The sequence below is a fragment of the Amblyraja radiata genome, chromosome 3, assembly GCF_010909765.2.
Source record: "Amblyraja radiata isolate CabotCenter1 chromosome 3, sAmbRad1.1.pri, whole genome shotgun sequence".
NCBI classification, from domain to species: Eukaryota; Metazoa; Chordata; class Chondrichthyes; order Rajiformes; family Rajidae; genus Amblyraja; species Amblyraja radiata.
Genome location: NC_045958.1, coordinates 94,153,014 through 94,176,942, shown reverse-complemented (window position 1 = coordinate 94,176,942; position 23,929 = coordinate 94,153,014). Strand labels below are relative to the sequence as shown.

Sequence of the window (23,929 nt, the reverse complement as noted above, 5' to 3'; positions counted from 1 at the left end):
ATAACGAGGAACTACAGATGCCGGTTTATCCAAATAAAGGTACAAAATTCTGGGATGATTCAGCGGGTCAAACTCTGGTAGACCTTGCTCCCCTTCCCCCTCCACCTGAACCATATATCCCTGGTGCGATTGGGAGTAGGGGGAGCAAGTGCGAGGTACTGAAGAGACACTTGTGAGAGCCTCATCTATGATAGAAGAGGGGAACCCCTGTTCCCAAATGAATGAGGACATCTCAGATATCCTGGTATGGAACACCTCATCCTGGGTGCTGATGCGGTGTAGATTGTCAATAGTCAGTTTTATTCATCACATACACATATAAGTGCAGTGAAATGATTTTGCCAGCAGCGGTACAATTAAAAAAGAACACACAATACACAATAAGATTTAACACAAACCGCCACCACAGCATTCTTCACTGTGGTGGAAGGCACAAAGTATAGTCAGTCCTCCTCCTTGTTCACCCATGGTTGGGGCCATAAACCTCCACAGTCGCTGCTACGGACGGCCGGATGTACAGGCCCTCTCGTCAGGACAGTCGAACATACTCTGCGGCTTGGAGGTCCCGAATCGGCGCTTTCTTACCGGAGACCGTGGCTTCAGGATGTTGTAGGCCGCCGGGCCGGCAGTCAGAGCTCTTCTCTGGGGATCCCTGACGGGGGATCCCAGGCTCCGGACGCCACGCCAGCGACTAGAAGCTCTGCAGACCGCAGCTTCAGGCTGTAACAGTCCCCGGGCCAGCGATCGGAGCACTCCCGTCTGGTGACCCCCGGCAAGGGCTCGCCCGCACCGCGATGAAAACTCCACGCTACGCCCGCGGCTGAAACTCCAGGCCCGACTCCGGGAAAGGCCGCTCTAATCCATGGTGTTAGGCCGCGAGGGAGGCAACGTGGAAAAAGTCGCCTTTCCGTGGAGGAGGCGACCGAAAGCGGTTCCCCCCCCCTTCCCCCCCCCCCCCCCCCCCCCCCACCACCCCCCCACACCCAACACAAGACACACCGAAATACACCAAAACAAACATTTGAACACTGAAGTGGGCGCATGTGCGGGGGATTTCGGGTGGGAAAGGCCTGCGGATTCAGCCATGTTTGCCAGACGTTTCTGAGTTTATGTATTAAAGAAATAAGTTGCTTAAATTGTTGTGAGGCAAATGAAACTTTACACTAATGTAATTAACTTTATTTAAGCTTTAAGCAACTTATTTCTTTAAAGATCTACTGAGGGCGAGTTAGTTTATTGTCATGTGTACCGAGGCACAAAGAAAAGCTTTTGTGGGGTGCTATCCAGTCAGCGGAAAGACAATACATGATCACAATTGAGGCATTTACAGTGCATAGATACATGTTTAGTGCAAGGTAAAGCCAGCAAAGTCCGATCAAAGATAGTCCACGGGTCACCAATGAGGTAGATAATGGCTCAGGACAGCTCTCGAGATGTGGTAGGATGATTCAGTTGCCTGATAACAGCTGGGATGAAACTGTCCCTGAATCTGGAGGTGTGCATTTTCACGCCTATACCTTTTGCCCGATGGGAGAGGGGAGAAATGGCCAGGGTGTGACTCATCTTTGATTATGCTGCTGGCCTTGCTGAGGCAGCGTGAGGTATAAATGGAGTCAATGGAAGGGAGGTTGGTTTGTGTGATAGTCTGGGCTGCGTACACAATTCGCTGCAATTTCTTGCGGTCTTGGATGGAGCTGTTCCCAAACCATGCTGTGATGCGTCCCGATAAAATGCTTTCTACAGCGCATCTATAGAAGTTTGTGTAGATCTACAATCACATATTGCGTGCTCGCCACAGAAGCAGATCATCCCTCTATATCCCTGGTTTATTCCCTGGTTGGAAACCTGTATTCTTGGGGTCTGACACGTTTCAATGTCATTGTTTACTTAATTAACATTGGTTAGGTTGCTTTTGGTGTGTCCTCTCCCTGATTCTACGTTGATTGCCATCATATCTGCCCTCATACTCCATAGTGACAATTAGAACATAGAACAACACAGCAGAGGAACAGGCCCTTCAGCCCACAATATCTGTGCCGGACATGGTCAAGTTATACTGGTCTCTTCTGCCTGTATATGATCCATATTCCTCCATTCTCTGCATGTCCGTGTGCCAACTAAAAGCCTCCTAAACGCCACAACTGTATCTGTCTCCACCACGACACCTGGCAGCATGTTCCAGGCACCTACGACTCGCTCTGCATGAAGATCTTTTCCTGTAAATATCCTTTAACCTTTCCCCATCTGACCTTAAAGCTTTGCCCTCTCGTCTTTGACATTTCTACATGGGGAAAAGGGTTCTGACTATCTTAAATATGCCTCATAATTTTATCTCAATCAGATGTTTCCTCAACCTCCAGCACACGAAGAAAACAATCCAAACTCATCCAACCTCTCATTATAGCTAAGGTAGACACAAAATGCTGGAGTAACTCAGCGGGTGAGGCAGCACCTCTGGAGAGAAGGAATGGGTGATGTTACGGGTTGAGACCCTTCGTCAGACTAATGTCAGGGGAGGGGGCGGGACAAAGATAGCTTGTAGTTGGAGACAGAGAGACTAGTGGGAGAACTGGGAAGGGGAAGGAGAGAGAAAGCAGGGACTACCTGAAGTTAGAGAAGTCAATGTTCATACCGCTGGGGTGTAAACTACCCAAGCGAAATATGAGGTGCTGTTCCTCCAATTTGCGCTAGGCCTCACTCTGGCAATGGAGGAGGCCCAGGACAGAAAGGTCAGATTGGGAATGGGAGGGGCAGTTGAAGTGCTGAGCCACCGGGAGATCAGGTAGGTTAAGACGGACTGAGCTAATACCTTCTAATTCTAGACGCAAAAAAACGGACAACATCTCAACGTCAGACAGCATCTCTGGAGAAAAGGAACAGGTGACGTTTTGGGTCGAGACCCCTCCTCAGACCGTCTCGACCCGAAACGTCACCTATTCCTCTTCTCCAGAGATGCAGTCTGAGCCGCTGAGTCACTCCAGCTTTTTGTGTCTATCTTTTGTTTGAATCAGCATCGGCAGTTCCTTCCTGCACTCTCTGATTCTGTCAGCATTCTGGTAAATCACTTCTGTACCCGCTCCAAAGCCTCCACATCTTTCCTCTGATGGGGTGACTAGAACTGCACGCAATACTCCAAATGTGGCCTAAACCAAAGCCCTGTAAAGTTGCAAAATAAATTCCTGAGTCTCATACTCAATGCCCCAATCATTCAATGAAGGACAGGGGGCTTTCCACCCTAATCATGGACCGTAGATACATTTAGCAATTTGGCTCAGTCTCTTGTCTGTTTTACATTTTCATGCCCCGGCCTTAACTGGGGGAACACAAAACACATCAGTGCAACTGTTCCCACTTAATTTAACTCCAGATCTTGCTGGCGTTGTGGTGAAGCAGCCAACACTCGAATGGATGCAGTGGGAAAGTAACTTGCCTTGGGATGGTGGGAGGTGTACAACATCATTAGGCAAATAGTTAGGGTGAATGCACAGAGTCTTACCCAGGGTAGGGGGAATCAAGAATGAATGAATAATGAATGAATATGTTTATTGGCCAAGTATGTTCACATACAAGGAATTTGCCTTGGTGCTCCGCTCGCAAGTAACAACACCACATACTGTAACAATTAAGAATGACACATAAAACATTAATAACCAGAACCAGACGACATAGGTTTAATGTGAGATGGGCAAGATCTAATACGACCCTGAGGGGCAACATTTTCACTCGGAGGGTGGTGGGTGTATAGAACGAACTGCCAGAGGAGGTAGTTGAGGCAGGCACTATAACAGCATTTAAAAGATACATAGATATGAAATGTATCAAGGGATATGACTGAACTTTGGACTTCCTGTAAATGACACCAATATATAGCGACACATGAATGTGTGATCAATGTAAAAAGCATTTCCCTGTGCAGTGGACGTGTGACAATGGAGCACCACTGATCCATGAGCAAATCAGACCAGCTTGAATGGGGCATCTTGGCTGGCAGGGATCAGTTGGGCCAAAGTGCCTGTCTCCAGGTTCTATGAGTCCATGTATCTGTTGATAACCATTCTGTCGATAAACTGAGACAGAAGAGGAGTGGGATAAATTTTTGTCAATATATATATATAAAAATATAGAAACATGTATACATATAAGTATATACATATACATCTGTAGGAGGGAACTGCAGATGCTGGTTTACACTGAAGATAGACACAAGATGCTGGAGTCACTTAGCAGGTCAGGCAGCATCTCTGGATAGAAGAAATGGGTGGCACGTTTTGGGTCGAGACCCTTCCACAGACTGAGAGTCAGAGGAGAGATATATGCGGATAGATGCACGGATATATGTGTGTGTGTGTGTGTATATATACAAATATTTTTTAATAACTGTTTTGTTGCTTATAATGGTGTCTACAAGGTGCTATGTTTACATATTCTGTAGTGCTGCTGCAAGTAAGAATTTAATTGGTGCGTTTCGGGACATGTGACAAAACATGCTTGACGGGGCATGAACATATTGAATGGTGGGTCAGGCTTAAGGGGCTGAGTGGCCACTAGGTCTGTTTTCTAATGTGTTCACTCACTGTGACCTGTGAGGGCATACGATTGCTGTTCTGCTCATCATTGTCTCTCGGTGGTGAGGTTTGGTACCGGTATTGGTTTATTTTTGTCATTTGTAACAAGGAACGGTGAAAATCAAAAAAGTTGTTTGCGTGCTCTACAGTCAAGTTGTATTATACATGACAACAATCAAGTCAAACACATGCACAACAGGCAGTACAAAGAGAACAACATTAGCTTGTAGGATGTATATTTGCAGTGTTACAGTTACATAGAAAAAGTCCAATGTCTGGAATGAGGTTGGTTGGAAGATGGAGCAAAACCCCAAGTTGCTGGAGTAACTCAGCGGGTCGACAGCCTCTGTGGAGGGAATGGATAGGCGACCTTCTGGGTCATGAACCTTCTTCAGAAACATAGCCTACTATTCCCTCCACAGATTCTGCCCAGCTATGCTACCCCAGCACTTTGTGTTTTTCTCAAGATTCCAGCACCTGCAATTCCTTGTGTCTCTTTAGGTTGGGGGATGGGACTACAGCCTTGGCTTATGAGAGGTCAGTTCGATAGTCTGATAATAGCGGGGAAGAAGCTGTTCCTCAATCTGGTGGATTGGTACGTGCTGTCTGACATGAGAGGGCTGAAGAGGGAATGACCAGGGTTTGATCATGTTGGCTACTTTCCCAAGGCAGGGTTAGGTGTAGGTGGATAGTGGGGGGAGGGAGGGGGGAGGGGGGGGGGGGTGGGTGGTCTGTGGGATGAATTGAGATTGCTTCAGTTTTGAAGGTGACATAATGGGAAATGAAAAACCAGATTCCAATTTGCCAATGTCCCCCATGGTTATAACCCCCCTTGTTTTGAATACTTTCTAAAAATGAATCAGATGAAATCCCCCTTCACAGCTTCCTCCATTGCTTGAGTTACTATTACTTTCTATCCTTAAAAATGCAGTCAAGACCTTGATGAAAATCAAAAGAAAACTACATGATGCAGCAGATCTGAAATGTACAAAAAATCAGTTGGTCATGCACGGCATGAGTTGAGTCTCTCCCTCTCCCTCTCCCTCTCCCTCTCCCTCTCCCTCTCCCTCTCCCTCTCCCTCTCCCTCTCCCTCTCCCTCTCCCTCTCCCTCTCCCTCTCCCTCTCCATCTCCCTCTCCCTCTCCCTCTCCCTCTCCCTCCCTCTCTCCCTCTCTCTCTCCCTCTCTCTCTCTCTCTCTCTCTCTCTCTCCCTCTCTCTCTCTCTCCCCCTCTCTCTCCCTCTCCCCCTCTCTCTCTCCCTCTCCCTCTCGCTCTCCCTCTCTCTCCCTCTCTCTCCCTCTCTCCGTCTCCCTCTCCCCCCCCCTCCCCCCCCCTCCCCCCCCCTTTCTCTCCCCCTCCCCCTCCCCCTCTCCCTCTCTCTCTCTCTCCCCCTCCCCCCCTCTCTCTCTCCCCCTCTTTGTTTTTTCTACGAAATAGATTTGATGGGAATAGCATTGGCAGAGACAAGAGGAACAAGGGGGAGACTTGCTCTCACTTTCACTTCAGTACCTTTCCCCAGAATAACAAGCCACCAGACGTGGTGGTCCTGTTTCCTCTCACACTCCAAAGACATGCAGGTTTGTAGGTTAATTAGTTTCTGTAAATTGTCCCTGGTGGGTTGGATGGTGCTGGTGTAAGGGGTGATCGCTGGTTGGCGGTCACAGGGAGAGCATACAAACTCCGTGCAGAGAGCATCCGCAGTCAGGAGCGAACCCGGGACCCTGGTGTTGTTGGGCAGCAACTCTACCGCTGTGCTGCCCAGTGTTTTGTGGTGTTTTGTGGCAGCCTGATGTGTGCTGGCAAGAAGCTGTTCTTAAACCCAATGGTCACGGTTTTCAGGCGCTTGTACCGTCTTCCCGACGGCAGCAGCGAGATGAGAACGTGGCCACGGTGAGTGTGAGTCTTCAACGATGTTGGCTGCCTTCTACAGGCTGCGCTCGCTGTGGATCCCTTCAATAAACACAAATGTCTCCGCTGAACCTGCACCCAGGTGAACATGACCAAGGTCAAGGTCGCCTGAGGTTTGCTTGGCATCTGGTCTTGGTGTGTTGGTGTGGTGTGTACTGCGATACAGTGAAACGCTCCGTGTGCTGAACCAAATAAAGCATCCATGCATCTTCCCAAGGACGCAAGAGTTGTGGATGTAGCCAAATACATTGCACAAATCTGCCTTAACCCCACCCCCGCACAACTCCGTCTGCAGTTCATGCTGCCTTGGCAAAGCAGCCAACATAATCAAGGACCACCCGCACCCCGATCATTCCCTCTTCTCCCCTCTCTTTCTGCGTGGAAGATGCAAGAGATGAGAGCACATACTCCCCGATTCAGGATCAGCTTCTTCCCAGCTGCTGTCAAACTACTGAACAGCCCTCTCATAAGTCAAGTGTGTAGTCCTGTTCCCCCAACCTATCCCATTGAGCCCTTGCAAAACATAATGCAGTTTCTCTGTAGCTGTGTTGCTTTAATGCAGTGACACACAGCTCCCTTTCTCTCTGCACTACCTGTTGTACTTGCGCATGCCGTGATTGTGCTCATGGTTTTGACTGGATTGCACACAAAGCTGTTCACTGCATCATGGTACACGTGACAATAATAGACCGATACTAATACATGAATACAATTAAACCATGGCGAATATAGTGTTACAGCAGCAGTGGAGGTTCAGCGTAGACATTTGGATTCAGTTCAGTCCTTGCCTGCTCCGCACTTTGTCCTGGTTGGGATGATTTGCATAGTAATATTTTCGTATTTGGTGGCGCAGTGGTGGAGTTACTGCCTCACAGCGCCAGAGGCTTCGATCCTGCCCTCGACAGCTCTCTGGGTAGGGTTTGTACCTTCTCCCTGTGACCATGTGGATTTTCTTCGGATGCTCCGGCATCCTCCCACATTCCAAAGAGGTTATAGGTTTGTAGGTTATTTGGCCCTCGTGTGTAGGATGGAACTACTGTCTGGGTGATCATCGGTCAGCGCAGACTCAGTGGGCTGCTGGGCCAGTTTCCACATGGTGGCTCTAAATGACACTAAACTAAACTAGCCTGCATTGCGTCAAGGTGGGAGAGGAGAGATGTATGAGGGACCTCGGGGGCAACCTGTTCACTCAGCGGGTAGCCTGTATCTGGACTGAGCTGCCAGAGGAAGCTACAGAAATGGATGCAATAATGACATTGGACATATATATGGATAGGGGTGGGTTTAGAGGGCCAAATGCAGGTAAAATGGGAGTAGCCCAGAATACCAACTTGGTCAGCATGGACAAGTTGGGCTGAAGGGCCTGTTTCTATGCTCATTTAGCACATGGTGGCTTGGAATCTCTGATCCTTTTATGTCAGCAGAATTTGCAGCATGTTCCTCATTTTATTTTAATGGACAATGTTTATATCTGTTTCCAACACAACACTGAAAAGCTAATACGCCATCATTAGAAGTGGTTGTTGCACAGGGAGACCTGTTTTGCAAAGCCTTAATTTAATTTAAATTTAATCTCTCATTATTGCTGGATGTTTCTAGTTTCCTTTATTCACCAAGACAGAGCTTTGTAAAAGCCGACCGGACAGAATGCTGGCAAGCTCAGTCGGTCTCTGTAGAGAGAGAGAGAGTGAGGCAGGCTTAACATTGTCCTCCGATCTGAACATAAAATATTTTCCTCAAATGTCGAGGAGACTTCACTACAATTTAGTTGAGTTTAATTTCGAGATATAGTGTGGAAACAGGCCCTTCAGCCCACCAAGTCCACGCCGACCAGCGATCACCAATGTACTAGTTCTGTTTAGTTCAGAAATACAGTGCGGAAACAGGCCCTTCAGCCCGCCGGGTCCACGCCGACCAGCAATCCCCGCACATTAACACTATCCTACACCCACTATTGACCAAGCCAATTAACCTACAAACCTGAACGTCTTTGGAGTGTGGGAGGAAAGCAAAGATCTCGGAGAAAACCCACGCAGGTCACGGGGAGAACGTACAAACTCGGTACAGAAAGCACCCGTAGTCGGGATTGAACCCAGGTCTCCGGCGCTGCATTCGCTGTAAGGCAACAACTCTACCGCTTCGCCACCGTGACCTAGGGACCAATTTACAGAAGCCAATTAACTGATAAAGCTGCATGTCTTTTGAATGTGGGAGAAAACACAAGCGGTCACAGAGAGGGCGTGCAAACTCCGTACTGAGAGCACCGTTAGTCAGGATTGAACCCCGGTCTCGGGTGGTGTGAGGCAGCAACTCTACCGCTGCACCACTGTGACCATCCTGCTCCACTCTTACAGCAGCGTTCCCATTCACCAGTGGCCACGGGCTGCACAGCACTTGGACATTGTAAAGTTGTGAGACTTGAACTGAATTGAATAGAAAAACACAGCAGGGAAACAGGCCCTTCGCACCACTGAGTCCATGCTGACCTTCGATCACCCGCTCATGCTAGTTCCATGTTATTCCACTTTCTCATCCACTCCCAACTCACTTGGGGGCAATTTGCAGTCCTACAAACCCGCACATCCTTTGGGATGTGGGAGGAAACCAGAGCACCGCGGTCACAGGGAGTGCGTGCACACTCTGCGCGCAGATAGCACGTGAGGTCAGGATCAATTCCAGGTCTCTGGCGCTGTGAGGCAGGAGCTCTGCCAACTACATGCTGATGTAAATGTTCTTTCTTATTTTTCCTTTTGATTCATCATTTCAAACAGCGTTTACAGGAAATTCCTTGAGTTTTTTTTTGATGGACTGACTGAAAATGAAACGTCCTGAGATAGCGATTTCTGTATTTCTCTATTTTCTATATTTGTGCCTCGGGAGTGTGGGGTGGGGGTGTGTGTGAGGGAGGGGTGGGGTTATTCAGTAGAGAGTGGGTTGTGATCATGTATTGTCTTGCTGCTGCAGGGATAGCACGCAACAAAAGCTTTTCACTGTTCCTCTGTACACGGGACTATAAACAAAACTGAACTGAACAACTGGACTAGAGGGCTGCTCTTCTGGAGGTCTCCTGGATATTTGTGGAGGGGGGTGGGGGTGGGAGATCTGTACCTGGATGGGGGGGTGGGGGGGGGGGGGGTGGGGGGGGGGGGGGGGGGATTGGGATCAAGGCAACACTGGAAGGAAGGGGGAGATGGGCCAACGAATGGTTCAATGCCACTTTCTTGTCACATGTACCTGGATAGAGAGGAATCCTTTGCTGTGCATACAATTTGTACCGTCCCGTCCGATTAACTCCCACGCATGTGCGCGGGCATCTTGTGCGTATGCGTGCGGGCATCCCTGCCGGCCAGGAACATCACGGATGCGCGCATGCACGATAGATTTGAAAGATCGTCAAATAGTGCGGGACTCAGCCAGGACACTATCTGAAAGGCTGCAGCCATCATTTGTGAGTTACGATGATGTTTCAAGTTCGCAGTTAATTAGTAAATTACTTGAGGGCCTGTCCCACATAGGTGATATTTTAGGCGACTGCCAGCGACTAGGCTTGTCGTAGCTTGTCTTCTCCTGACATATGTGGTGTCGTAGGTTGTCGCCAGGTGACGTATGTTGTTGCCGGCGTTGACTTCAGTGCATTCCATTGTCGCAGTCGCCGGCGTTGACTTCAGTGCATTCCATTGTCGCAGTCGCCGGCAGTCGCCTATAAAATCACATAAGTGGGACAGGCCCTTTACTCCATTGTGGTTATTGTTCAGGGTAATACATAACACAATTCAGTTACATCATTCTATAAATATATTGGTCGGCGCAGTGGTAGAGCCGCTGCCTCACAGCACCAAGGTCCCGGGTTCAATCCTGACCTCGGGTGCTGACTGTGTGCACCTTCTCCCTGTCCCTGTTTCCGCCCACATTGCAAGGAAGTGCAGGTTTGTAGGTTAATTGGCCTCTACATATTGTCCCTCGTGTGGAGGGAGTGGATGAGAAGGTGGGATAACATGGAAACTACTGTGAACGGGTGATCGATGGTCAGTGTGGACTCGGTGGGCCGAAGGGCCTGTTTCCTTGCAGTATCTCTGAACTAAACATAAACATAAGTGCAACGACTGTAATGTGAGAATGTGTCGTCACGTTTCCGTCGCCTCTTGTAACTTGCAAGATTCAAGTTTAGTTTAGAGATACAGCGCGGAAACAGGCCCTTCGGCCCACCGGGGTCGCGCTGACCTGCGATCCCAGCACATTAACACTATCCTACACCCACTGGGGACAATGTTTACATTTACGAAGCCAATTAACTTACATACCTGTATGTCTTTGGAATGTGGGAGGAAACCGAAGACCCAGGAGAAAACCCACGCAGATCACGGGGAGAACGTACAAACTCCGTGCAGACAGCACCCGTAGTCGGGATTGAATCAGGGTCACCGGTTGCTGTAAGGTAGCAACTCTACCGCTGCACCACCATGACCGCCCGGTGTTCTTAAAATCAAGTTGGCGGAAGAGATTGACAAGGAACTGCAGATGCATTGATGCAACAGCCAAGAAGGCACACCAACACTTCTGCTTCCTGAGGAGGCTGAGGAAATTCAGCATGTCTCCAGTGACACATGACAGACTTTTACAGATGCACCATAAAATGCATACTGTCTTTGGGAACATCTCCGCCCAAGACCGCAAGAAATTACAGAGAGTTGTAGATGTAGCCCAGTCGGTCCACAGACCAGAATCTCCACTATTGACGCCATCTACACTTCACACTGTCTTGGAAAAGATTTGTTCTGCCCCTGTCATTCATTCTTCTCCCCGTTCCCTTCAGGCATGAGGTACAGAATCTTAAAAGCTCTCACCACCAGACTCAGGAACAGCTTTTAACTTGCCATTAATTGGAGTACTGTGTACAGCAGCCATCCCTCGGCCACTGGGTCTCTGACTTTCTGACCCACAGGCCACAATAAGTGAGGAGGGGTGACAGTGCTCTCTACAATTATGCTCAACACTGGTGCTCCGCAGGATGCACTCTCAGTCCCCAACTACACTCACAGCCAAATGTTGCTCTAAATCCATCTACGCTTGCAGATGACACCACTGTATTGGACCGGATCTCGAAGAATGATAAGACAAAGTACATGAAGATGGATAACTTATTAACATGGTGTCAGGACAACTGTCTACCCAACCTATGCCTCATAATTTCATACACTTCTGTCATGTCTGTCTCGCCTCTCCTAGTTACTCACACCCTCTAATTGAAGCATCATTCTGGTAATCCTCCTCTGCGTCCTTCCTGTAATCGGGTGACCAGAACTACACTCAGTATGACAAATGCGGCCCTACCAAAGTGCTACAGAGCTGCACCATGACTTCCTGACTCAGTGCCTCGACCAACGAAGGCAAGCATGCACTACTCAACCTTTACCACTATCTACGTGTCTTGCCAGTTTCAGAAAGTTATGGACTTGGACCCTTGCACCCTAATTCTGTTAAGGACTTAGCCAGAGGGTGGTGAATCTATGGAATTCATTGCCAAAGATGGCTGTGGAAACCAAGTGGCAACCAGGCGGCATGATGGCACAGCGGTAGAGTTGCTGCCTTACAGCTCCAGACCCGGGTTCGATCCTGACTACGGGTGCTGTTTGTACGGAGTTTGTACGTTCTCCCCGTGACCTGCGTGGGTTTCTCCGGGGGTTCCAATTTCCTCCCACACTCCAAAGATGTACAGGTTTGTAGGTTAATTGGCTTTGTAAAATTGTAAATTGTCCCCAGTGTGTGTAGGATAGTGTTAGTGTGCGGTTAGTGTGTGTGGTTGGCGTGCACTCAGTGGGCCGATGGCCTGTTTCTGTGCTGTATCTCTAAACTAAACAAAGTCACTGGGGATTTTAAGGCGGAGATTGATAGGTTGCGGGGAGAAGCCAGGAGAATGGGATTAAGAGGAAAAGATAGATCAACCATGCATGTACGACTGGTGGAGTAGACTCGATAGGCCGACTGGCCTACTTCTGTTCCTATGACTTTAGAACTTCCTTTAGATCTTGCCATTAATTATAGGTTCACATAACACAACAGCCACCGAGACACTGGTTCATTCAATGGAGTTGCTGCAGCGTGACCTGCAGTCAGTATGGGTGCGAGAGGTTTATGAGGCAGCACGGATGTGCACTAAAACACAACCTCCACTTGCACCAAGGCACGTGCGTCATCTAAATATTTCCCCTACTACAAGGAGCAGTTGTTTCTTCAAATCGGACAACCTTCAGGCTGTTTGTGATTTAGTGTGAAACCATTGCCTTGTCTACTACTCCTATCCTCAGCAGCTGTGAAGCAGGAAGTGATATTTTTATAATTTGGGTTTGAAGGTAGGTGAGTGTAAAAGCGTAGGAGGATGGGCCCGGCTAACAATATCCGTCACCAGCAATGGCCCTGGAGTGATACGTTCCCACGGGGATGTGAGAACTGCAAGAGGATGCTACTCTCTTCAGGTAGCTTGTGGATAATCAGATTCTCCAACCACTCTGATAACATCATCACAGTAGTTCAATGGTTCTTTATTGTCATGTTTTAGTTTTAGTTTTTGAGATACAACCTGGAAATAGGCCCTTCAGCAAGTCAACACCAACCAGCGATCACACTTACGCTAGTTCTATCTTTGGGTAGACAAAAATGCTGGAGAAACTCAGCGGGTGAGGCAGCATCTATGGAGCGAAGGAAATGAGCAACGTTTCGGGTCGAAACCCTCCTTCAGACTGATGTGAGGGTGGGTGGGGGGGGGGGCGGGAAGAAGAAAGAAAGATGTGGAGCCAGTGGGCTGAGGGATAGCTGAGAAGGGGAGGAGAAAGTAAGGACTACCTGAAATTAGAGAAGTCAATGTTCATACCGCTGGGATGTAAACTGCGCAAGCGAAATATGAGGTGCTGCTCCTCCAACGTCGGGACAGGAGAGGCGGGGCCGGACGTGGCGCTCCGACCCGACAGTCCCCTCGACCCGGGTAGTAGCAGTCAAATACGGGACAAGGGCGGTCCCGCATGGGACAAACCAATTTAGCTGGGATGTCCCGGCTAATATGTGACATTTGGCAACCCTATCTATCTTGCACATTAGGGACAATTTACAGAAGCCAATTAACCTACAAACCCACACATCTTTGGGATGTGGGAGGAAACCCACGTGGTTACAGGGAGAACATGCAAACTCCGTACATACAGCACCCATAGTTAGGATCGAACCCAGGTCTCTGTCGCAGTAAAGCAGCAACTCTACCACTGCACAACTGTATCGCCCTGGTTACATAATCTCAATCATTCTTTCTCGTCACGTTTTATTCATAGAGATACAGTGTGGAAAACGGCCCTTCAGCCCACCTATCCTACAGACTAGGGACAATTTACAGAAGCCAAATAACCTACAAAGCTGCACGTCTTTGGAATCTCACACAGTCGCAGGGGGAACGTTCAAACTCCGCACAGAAGGCACCCATAGTCAGGATCGAACCGGTTCTCTGGCGCTGTAAGGCAGCGACTCTGCCACTGCGCCACCCAGCATTCATTGGGGAGGTTTGGGGTGGTGGGTGTGGTAACCGTTTGATCCTGCTCGGAGCTGTTGTTGATCCACAATGTGCTTTGTGTTTTGATTCAGTGCCATGGCCGTGAGAGGGCAAGAGCAGTGGCCGGTGCCAATGAGAGCAATTGGTGCCCAGAACCTGCTCACCATGCCAGGAGGGATCACCCAGTCCGGCTACCTTCACAAGAAAGGGGCTTCTCAGTGGAAGATCATGAAGTGTAAGTTTATCACCGCCATCGATACACAGAACATAGAACAGCACAGCACAGGAACAGGCCCTTCAACCCAAAATGTCCGAGCCAAACATGATGCCCAGTTAAACAAACCTCCTCTCTCTGCATGTGATCCATATCCCTCCATTCCTTATATATCCATTGGCTGATCTAAAAGCCTCTTAAACACCACTATCGTATCTACCTCCACCACCACCCCTGGCAGTGCGTTCCAGGCCCCCCACTATTCTCTGTGTAAAATAAAACTTGCCCCAGAAAGAGTGTCGCAGAACTCCCATTGGAGAGAGGAGGAGAGCGTTTTCAAAGTTGGCAGACCTTGTGGAGCACTAATATGCAAATGCTACATCTGAACCTTCATTGTCGCTGCAACATTATATTCTGCATGACTTGAATGCACTCGTGTATTGATTTATGTTTGTCACGTGTGCCGAGATACAATGAAGAGCTTTGTTTGCTCGTTATCAGTCAAATTATACTATCCGTGGGTACAATCAAGACATACGCACCTACAACAGGTAGTGCAAAGAGAAAAATAACCAGAGTGCAGAATATCCTTTTACAGTTACAGGCAAAGTGCAGTTAAAAAACTGCTTGGTCTCCAAATGAAGTAGGTTGGAAGATCGAGACTATGCCTAAGCTTATGGGAGGACTTTAGAGATACATCGTGGAAACAGGCCCTTCAGCCCTCTGGGTCCATGCCGACCGGCGATCACCCCGTACACTAGCACTACCTTACACACTAGGGACAATTAACCTACAAACCTGTATGCCTTTGGAGTGTGGGAGAACTTTAATGTTATATCTTGATCTAAGTGTTGTACTTTTTACCCTTTATCTGTGGATGGCTTGATTGTAATCATGTATAGTATTTTCTTTGTCTGGATAGCACACAACAAAAAGCTTTTCACTGTACTTCAGTAAATTTGACAATAATAAACTAAACTAAACTTGTGTTGTTTTTGTTTCTTTCTTCCGCCTGTGCTGTCCTAACATTGATGTTTTTGGTGTGATTCCAGGGCCTCTGCGGTATGTGATCATTCACAAAGGCTGCATCTACTACTTCAAGTCCAGCACTGCTGCCATTCCACAAGGTGCCTTCTCCTTGAACGGCTACAACAGGTCAGTAAACAGTAGCTGCATCACCTCTGCACCCACTCCAAAGACGTACAGGTTTATAGGCTAATTGACTTCGTAAAAATTGTAAGTTGTCGCTAGTGTGCATAGGATAGTGTTAATGTGCGGGGATCACTGGTTGGTGGGCCAAAGGGCCTGTTTCCGTGCTGTATCTCGAAACTAAAACGTGTACCAGCCCCTGTGCCCTGTTGCTGACTGACTGGAGAAACCTGCTGGGCTGTTCTGCTGATAGTGAGAGCTGACAGTGGCCTCGGAAGCTAAAGTTCAATGGTTTGGTTTAGAGATACAGCACGGAAACAGGCCCTTCGGCCCACCGAGTCCACACTGACCAGCGATCCCAGCACACTAACACTGTCCTACACACGAGGGGCAATTTACAATTTTATCGAAGTAACTTGGAATGTGGAGGAAACCAGGTCACAGGGAGAACGTACAAACTCCATACAGACAGCTCCCAACAGTCAGGATGGAACTCGGGTCTCTGGCGCTGTAAGGCAGCAACTCTACCGCTGCACCACCGTGCTGCCCCTTCTTTATTATCAAATGTACTGAGGTTCAGTGAAATTCTTTTTTTGAACACAGTTCAGTAAATTATTACAATCCATAAGCACAATCCCATATTATGCACAAAGTGTATAGAAATAGTCCATATACAAGAGTTTCGGCAACATTTTGACAGTCCCAGCTGAAGCTGGCCATAAAGGCCCGTTGCAACCAACCTCCATCTGGTCCTCCCATGAACCAGCGTCCCTCTCCTCACCCGGCCACCGTTCAGCCTTTGTGGTGTGCGCTTTCAAGCTTCTGTATCTTCAGCCAGATGGGAGCAGGGAAAAGGAGGAATGACCGGGATGGGACAAGTCTTTGATTATGCTGGCTGCTTTTCTGAGGCAGGCTGAAGTGTAGATGGAGTCAATGGTGGGGAGTCTGGTCTGTATGATGGACTGGGCTACATCCACAACTCTCTGCAATCTCTTGCAGTCTTGGGCAGACCTGTTGCCAAACCAGGTTGATGCAACCCGACATTTCTATTTGAGTTTGGACCTTCCATAGTGTGAGCTATTAATTAAATGTGGAGTTAGCATTTAGTAATGTTACAGTAATCATGAAGATATGATAAAAGGAATCCTCTTAATCTTACCCACACTGGCCTCCATGTGGCTTGAAACGCAACAATACCCGTCAACATTTTACTCACTTTTAAAACTGAGTTCATTGTGAACAACGAAAAAAGGTAATTGCGTTTTGGTGGAAACTGAAGACTGCCAATGGCCCTACCAGTGAAAACCAAGACCCACGAACCAATAAAAGAAGGTAAATGCAAAGCAATACTTTTTTTTAAATGTCATTTTATTTGGAACCCTTCATTTATCACTCCTAGAGGTATTGGAGATGGGGTCAAACACACGGTAATGCAGCTGGTGGAGCTTCTCCCTCACAGCCCCAGAGACCCGGGTTTGATCTTGACCTCGAGTGCTGTCTGTGTGGAGTTTGCACGTTCTCCCTATGACTGTGTGGGTTTCCTCGGGTGCTTCGGTTTTCTCCCATGTCCCAAAGACCTTGTAGGTTAATCGGCCTCTGTAAATTGCCTCCAGTGTGTAGGGAGTGGATGCGAAAGTGGGATAACAGAGAACTAGTGTGAACGGGTGATCGATGGTCGGCGTGGACGAAAGACTAAAAAAACATCTAAACAAGTACCTGAATCACCATGACATAGTATTATAAATTTGTAGCATGGCTTCCTTGACTCTTATACTCAACACCCTGGGAGATTATTAGTTAGTTTATGATTATTGTCACGTGTACTGAGGTACAGTGAAAAGCTTTTTGTTGCGCGCTATCCAGTCAGTGGAAAGACCACACACGATTACAATCAAGCCGTCTACTGTGCACAGACACAGGATAAAGGGAATACCATATCGTGCTGCCGTTGGAGTAGAGGTTTAAAAGAATGGAGCGAACGTAATGTGTGACGGCAGATCCACGTCTGGGGCCAGCACGCAGAGAGTCGCCCGGCCTGGGCGCCATCTTGCTAGTTCTCAGAGACCGTGCTGCTTGGAGCCGCCATGATGCTTGTGTGTTGTGGTGAGGAAGAAGAGCTTGTTCTAAAGTTAGCTTGCTTTTAATAGATGCAAGATTGTGGCTTCACCTTTGTACATTGTCCGTGCAAGCTGCACACCAGTGGGGGTGGGTGAAAGCGCACATTTTAAACACATAGATCATTTACCTCTCACCTTCCAGCTATGCCTTCTAATGGGAATAGTGCTCTGACTGTTAAGTAGGATTGTAACGTACAAGAGTGGGAGTGGAAGTAGGCCATTCATCCCTAACCCTTGCTGCTATCCATCAGTAAGTTCCTGGCCGATGGATAGCAGCAACTAAACTCATCTAAACTATGCCTCTAGGTTTTGACATTTCCTTGCCATAAAGGTTCTGACTGTCTACCCTGTCTGTGCCTCTCACCATTTCGTATACTTTCATCATGGCTCCCCTAAAAGCCCTGTCCCACTGTACGAGTTCATTCAAGAGCTCTCCCGAGTTTTATAAAAAATCAAACTCGTGGTAAGCACGGAGAATGAACGTAGCGGGTACGTCGGAGCTCAGGGTCGTCTCATAGCGGCTCGTAACGCTAACGGCAGGTACTCGGGAAACGCGGTAGCTCGGGAAGACTCGTGAAAATTTTTCAACGTTGAAAAATGTCCACGAGAGCCCCGAGTACCTGCGAGCGGCCATTACCGTAAATCTCCGAGTTCGAATCAGGGTAAACTCGGGAGAACTCTTGAATGAACTCGTACAGTGGGACAGGGCTATTAAGTTCCAACACTCCAGTGAAAGCTATCCAACTTCGTAACGTCTAAGTTCAAGTAACAATTTAATGTGAGCTCAGTAATGGTGTGAGAGCATACCTGGTGGGGGTGGAAGATTGTAACCTTCCTGTGGTCCACCCTGTTTCAACTAATGCAATCAACACAACGTGCACAAACGGAAGATCAAATAGAACAAGTTGTCCAACAACTTTAGGCTGTGCACGCCACAGGAAAGACGAAGAAGGAGCATACCTGGTTAACCATATAACCATATAACAATTACAGCACGGAAACAGGCCATCTCGGCCCTACAAGCCCGTGCCGAACAACTTTTTCCCTTAGTCCCACCTGCCTACACTCATACCATAACCCTCCATTCCCTTCTCATCCATATGCCTATCCAATTTATTTTTAAATGATACCAACGAACCTGCCGCCACCACTTCTACTGGAAGCTCATTCCACACCGCTACCACTCTCTGAGTAAAGTTGTTGTGAGCACCCATCTGACTCATTGACACTTTCAGGAAAGGTCATCCATCATCCCTTATCCAGTCTGGAGACACTCTACATGTCACTCCAGACCTAACACAATGCAATTGACAATTAAGATCCATGCAAGTAATTGTCAGTAGGTAAGAGAGTTTTGGATGCAGCACAGACCATCACACAAACCAACCTCCTTTCCATTGACTCCATTTACACTTCATGCTGCATCCCTCGGCTGCGGAGATTCCCTTTGCTGTGCGGGTTTCCCCTGGATGGATAATCGGCCACATCCTGAAGACGTGTGGGTTGGTTGGTTAATTGGCGTGCACAGTAAAACCCTAACAATCTGAAATTCTCGGGCTATTGGCAAGAAATTGCAGAAAGCTGTGGATGTAGCCCAGTCTATCACACAGACCAACTTCTCCCCTCCGATCGTCGACTCTTCACACCTCCTTGGGAAAGTTTAATTTAGTGTAGTTTGGAGATATAGCACGGAAACAGGCCTAGGACGCCAGCCAGTGGAAAGGGAGCAGAGAAACATATGATGAGCGTTTTATGGCTCTGGGACTGAACTCGCAGGGGTTTAGAAGGATGAGGGGACACCTCATTGAAACCTACCGTACAGTGAAAGGCTTGGATAGAGTGAATGTGTAGAGGATGTCTTCACTAGTGGGAGGGTCTAGGACCGAAGGCGATAGCCTCGTTGTAAAAGGACACACCTTTAAAAAAGAGATGAGGAGGAATTTCTTTAGTCAGAGGATGGTGAATCAGTGGAATTCATTGCCACAGACTGCTGTGGAGGCAGTCTTTAGTTTAGTTTAGAGATACAGCGTGGAAACAGGCCCTTCGGTCCACCGAGTCCACGTCAACCAGCGATCCCTGCACACTAATGCCCCTGTCCCACTTAGGAAACCTGAACGGAAACCTCAGGAGACTTTGCGCCCCACCCAAGGTTTCCATGCGGTTCCCGGAGGTTTTTGTCAGTCTCCCTACCTGCTTCCACTACCTGCAACCTCCGGGAACCGCACGGAAACCTTGGGTGGGGCGCAAAGTCTCCAGAGGTTTCCGTTCAGGTTTCCTAAGTGGGACAGGGGCATAACACTATACTTCGGACAATTTACATTTATACAAGCCAAATAGCCCACAAACCGGTACGTCTGTGTGAGGAAACCAGAGCTTCCTGGAGAAAACCTACGCAGGTCACGGGGAGAATGTACAAACTCTGTACAAACCCGGGTCTCTGATGCTGTAAGGTAGCAACTCTACCGTTATGCCACTGTGCCGTCCCCATGGGTGTTTACTGTATGGCAGAAATTGACAAATACTTGATTGGTAAGGGTGTCAAGGTTTAAGGGGAGAAGGCAGGGGAATGGATTTGAGAGGAAGAGATAGATCAGCCATGATGGAATTCCTGAGTAGTTTCGAAGAGCCGAATGGCCTACTTCTGCCCCAATAACTTATTTTAATAAGGCCAGAGAGAGAGGGAAAGTAGTGCAGGCCCTGTGGTCCTGGTGAATTGGAAAGTGAGCAGGCAAACTATAGCCCTAGTGAGTTGAAAGTTGCAGGGAAACTGGGCCCCAGTTAGTGTCAGAATGCAGGAACTGTGACCCCAGTTAGTGTCAGAATGCAGGAACCGTGACCCCAGTTAGTGTCAGAATGCAGGAACCGTGACCCCAGTTAGTGTCAGAATGCAGGAACCATGGCCCCAGTTAGTGTCAGAATGCAGGAACTGGGGCTCCAGTGAGGGGGAGGGAGCACATGAACCGTGACCCCAGTGAGGGGGAGGGGGGAGTGTGACATTGCCTGGTTTGCCAGGAGCCAACATCGGGATTTCCGAATTGACAGATTGCGGGATACCAGGGCTTTGCTGTGGATGAGTGGTAGAATCTGGAGGCAGGTGCAGGGAGAGTTGATGGGAATGAGGGAGAATTTAAAATAAAATAAGATTGGTGTAACTGGGTGGATGATGGGCTGCCAGGTATCTGCTGGGCCAAAGGGCCTGTTTCCGTGCTGTATCATTATGTCTGGCCCTTCCAGTAGTGAACCCTGACAGGAGTAACTCAGCAGGTCAGGCAGCATCTCTGGTGAACATGGATAGGTGACATTTTGGATCGGGACCTTTCTTCAGACTCAATCCATGTTTTCCAGAGATGCTGCCTGACCCACTGAATTACTCCAGCACTTTATGTCCTTATTTCTGTAAACCAGCACCTGCAATTCCTTGTACTTTTACTGTTAGTACACCCTGTTTGGCTTGACAGGTTTGGTTTGAGCTGTTTATGGTTTTATTAAACTGCATGTCTATTTTTAGTGGTTTCTCATTTTTGTGCTAAAAACAGAAAACGCTAGAAATACTGAGCAGATCCAGAAACGCCCAGCGAGATAGAGAGCAGAGTTGGTGTTTCAGTGCAATCATCTTTCAGCGCCGAAAGTTATGTTCGGAGGAGAGGATGGGGGGTTTATTCAACACATCATGTTCGCACCAGTCCAAAATAAGATAAGCGATTAATCCCATTTATCAGCTCTGAGTACCTAGCCTTGTAGATAGCAGAACATGATTGTACCACACAAAAATAGGCTCTTTGGCTTATGATATCTATGTGACCATGATGCCAATTTAAACTGCACGTCTGCCTGAAATCATAGAATCATATTTACACTGCGTTGAAATAGGCCCTTCAGCCCAACCTGCCCACATTGACCAACATGCCCCATCTATACTACTACCACCTGCCTGCATTTGGCCCATATATCCCTCTAAACCTGTCCTACCCATATACCTGTCCAAATGTTTTTTAAACATTTTGATGGTGCCTGCCTCAACTACCTCTGGCAGCTCATGCCATACACCGACCACCCTTTGTGTAAAAAGAAATTGCCCCTCAGGCTCCTATTAAATCTTTCCCCCCCTCACCTCCAGCCATGTCCTCTGGTTCTTGATTTCCCCTACTCTGTGTAAAAGACTGTGCTCTGTGTAAAGACTGTGCATTCACCTTATCTATTCCTCACATGATCTTATACACCTCTACAAGATCACCCCTCATCCTTTTGTATTCCAGGGAATAAAGTCCGAGCCTGCTTGACCTCTCCCTATAGCCCCGGCCCTCGAGTCCTGGCAACATCCTCGTAAATCTTCTCCGGACCTTTTTCAACCCTTATCCCTCCATTTCTTGCCTGTTCACGTGTGTGTCTAAATGGTTCTAAAACACAACTGTTGCATCTTCTTTTACCGCCCCCTCTGGCAGTGTGCTCCGGTCACCCAATGCAGTGTTTAAAAAAAAACTTGGCTTGTAAACCTCCTTTACAGTTTTCCCCTCTCCCCTGAAAGTGATGCACTCTGGCATTAGACATTTCTAGCATCTGCAGCTCCTTGTGTCCTGCTCATACAATTTTTCTTGCTTGCTCTTCCAGTTTGTGTCGACAGGTTGAATCAGATAACGTGCTGGTTGGGCCTAGTGTTTTTTTGATGTATTGCACTGGAAGGCAGCGGCACTAGGACCCAGTGGAATCTGCGCCCGCTGCCTCCCCCGTAATGCAACCTCTGGTTTATTTTTGGTTCTTCCGTTTTACTTCAGACATCTCATATGTCCTCTTCCTATGTGAGCTGTGTAACCCACACTACTCTGCCAGTGTCATAGGTCTTTACAGCACAGAAACGGGCCCTTCAGCCCATCTTATTCATTCTGACCAAGTTGACGTTCTGGACGAGTCCCATTTACCTGCATTTGGCCCAGAGCTATCTAAACTCTTCCTATCCATATATCTGTTCAGATGTCTTTTAAAAGTTGTATTGTATCCACTTCTAAACAAGATAAGAGCTGGGTTGAGCAGGCTAGGATTTTATGCCTTGGAACGCAGGAGGATGAGGGGTACAAAATCATGAGAGGAAAAGATCCAGTAAACGCACAGCCTTTTGCCCAGAGAAGGGGAAATTGAGCACCATAGCTTCCGTTGAGGGGGGGGGCAAGATTTAATAGGAACCTGAGGGATAATGTTTTCACAAAAAGGGTGAAGGGTGTATGGAACTAGCTGCTGGAGGAGGTAGTTGAGGCAGGTACTATCCAATCCAATCCAATCCAACTTTATTTTTAAGCACTTTAAAACAACCAATGTTGACCAAAGTGCTGTACAGAAGAATAAACAAGACATCATAAACAGACAACATAACAGCTCACATGAGGCGCAAAAATTACATATGAAATACAACAATAAATTAAAAGACATAAAACATGAGTAAAAATAATAACCACGCAATAAAAGCAATCAAAATAAGAAATTAAATCAAGTAAATAAAGTCGACATCTTACTGGGTATCAAAGGCCACGGAGAAGAGATGAGTTTTAAGAAGTGATTTAAAAACAGACAGAGACGTTCAAGATGCTTTTAGACAGGTACATGCACAGGATAGGTTTAGAGGGATATGGGCCAAGTGCAGGCAGACGGGACGTGCAGGTAGATGATGCATGTTGGTCGGTGTGGGCAAGTTGGGCCAAAGGGCCTTATTCCATGCTGTATGACTCTATATGGACTACTTGAGTGAAAAAGTTGCCCCTGAAACTCAGCTTAAGCCTACACCCTCTGGTTTTAGAATTCTCTACCCAGGTAAAAACACTGTGAGCTTTCACTTTATTCATGTCCCTCATGATCTTGCACACCGCAATAAGGTCACCACCCCCCAGTCTGCTACGATCCAAAGGAAAATAATCCCAGCCTATCTAACCTCTCCCTATAACCCAAGTCCAATAATTCAGGTAATATACTGGTGAAGCACATGTCCACCCGTTGTAACTTAATGACATCTTTCCTGTAGCTGGGTGAACAATATTCCCAAGTGTGGTCTCGCCACCATTGACTAAAGGTATTTGTAATGAAGCTCTCTGTTTGCCTCCGGTTTAAATCATGTCAAAGGTTTCAAAGGTCTTTTATTGTCACATGTACCAATTAAGGTACAGTGATATACGAATTATCAGCCATACGGAAAAAAAAGCAACAAGACACACAACTGCATAAAAGTTAATATAAACATCCACCGCAGTGGATTCCTCACTGTGATGGAAGACAAAAAAGTCCAATCTATTTCCTCTTTAGTTCATTGCTTCTACAGCAGCTCAAAACGGTAATAATGATGACCCCAACTGCAGGGCTGCCAACTCTCACGCATTGAGCGTGAGACTCACGCATTTGACGAAATTCTCACGCTCTCACGCTGATGACAGAAGTTCGCACGCTCAAATTTTTTTTAATA

At 47.6% G+C, this 23,929-nt stretch overlaps 1 protein-coding gene across 2 annotated transcripts in view; it reads left to right on the top strand.

Annotated features, from left to right (window-relative positions):
* Window positions 1-23,929, top strand: part of sh3bp2 (SH3 domain binding protein 2) — an 81,771-nt gene that overhangs the window by 10,860 nt on the left and 46,982 nt on the right. For both annotated transcript variants that reach the window (XM_033018369.1, XM_033018368.1), the window contains exons 2-3: window positions 14,100-14,242; window positions 15,274-15,376. In XM_033018369.1, coding sequence (XP_032874260.1) covers window positions 14,104-14,242; window positions 15,274-15,376 — 242 coding nt within the window. In that variant the 5' untranslated portion in view covers window positions 14,100-14,103. The remainder of the gene's footprint in view (window positions 1-14,099; window positions 14,243-15,273; window positions 15,377-23,929) is intronic.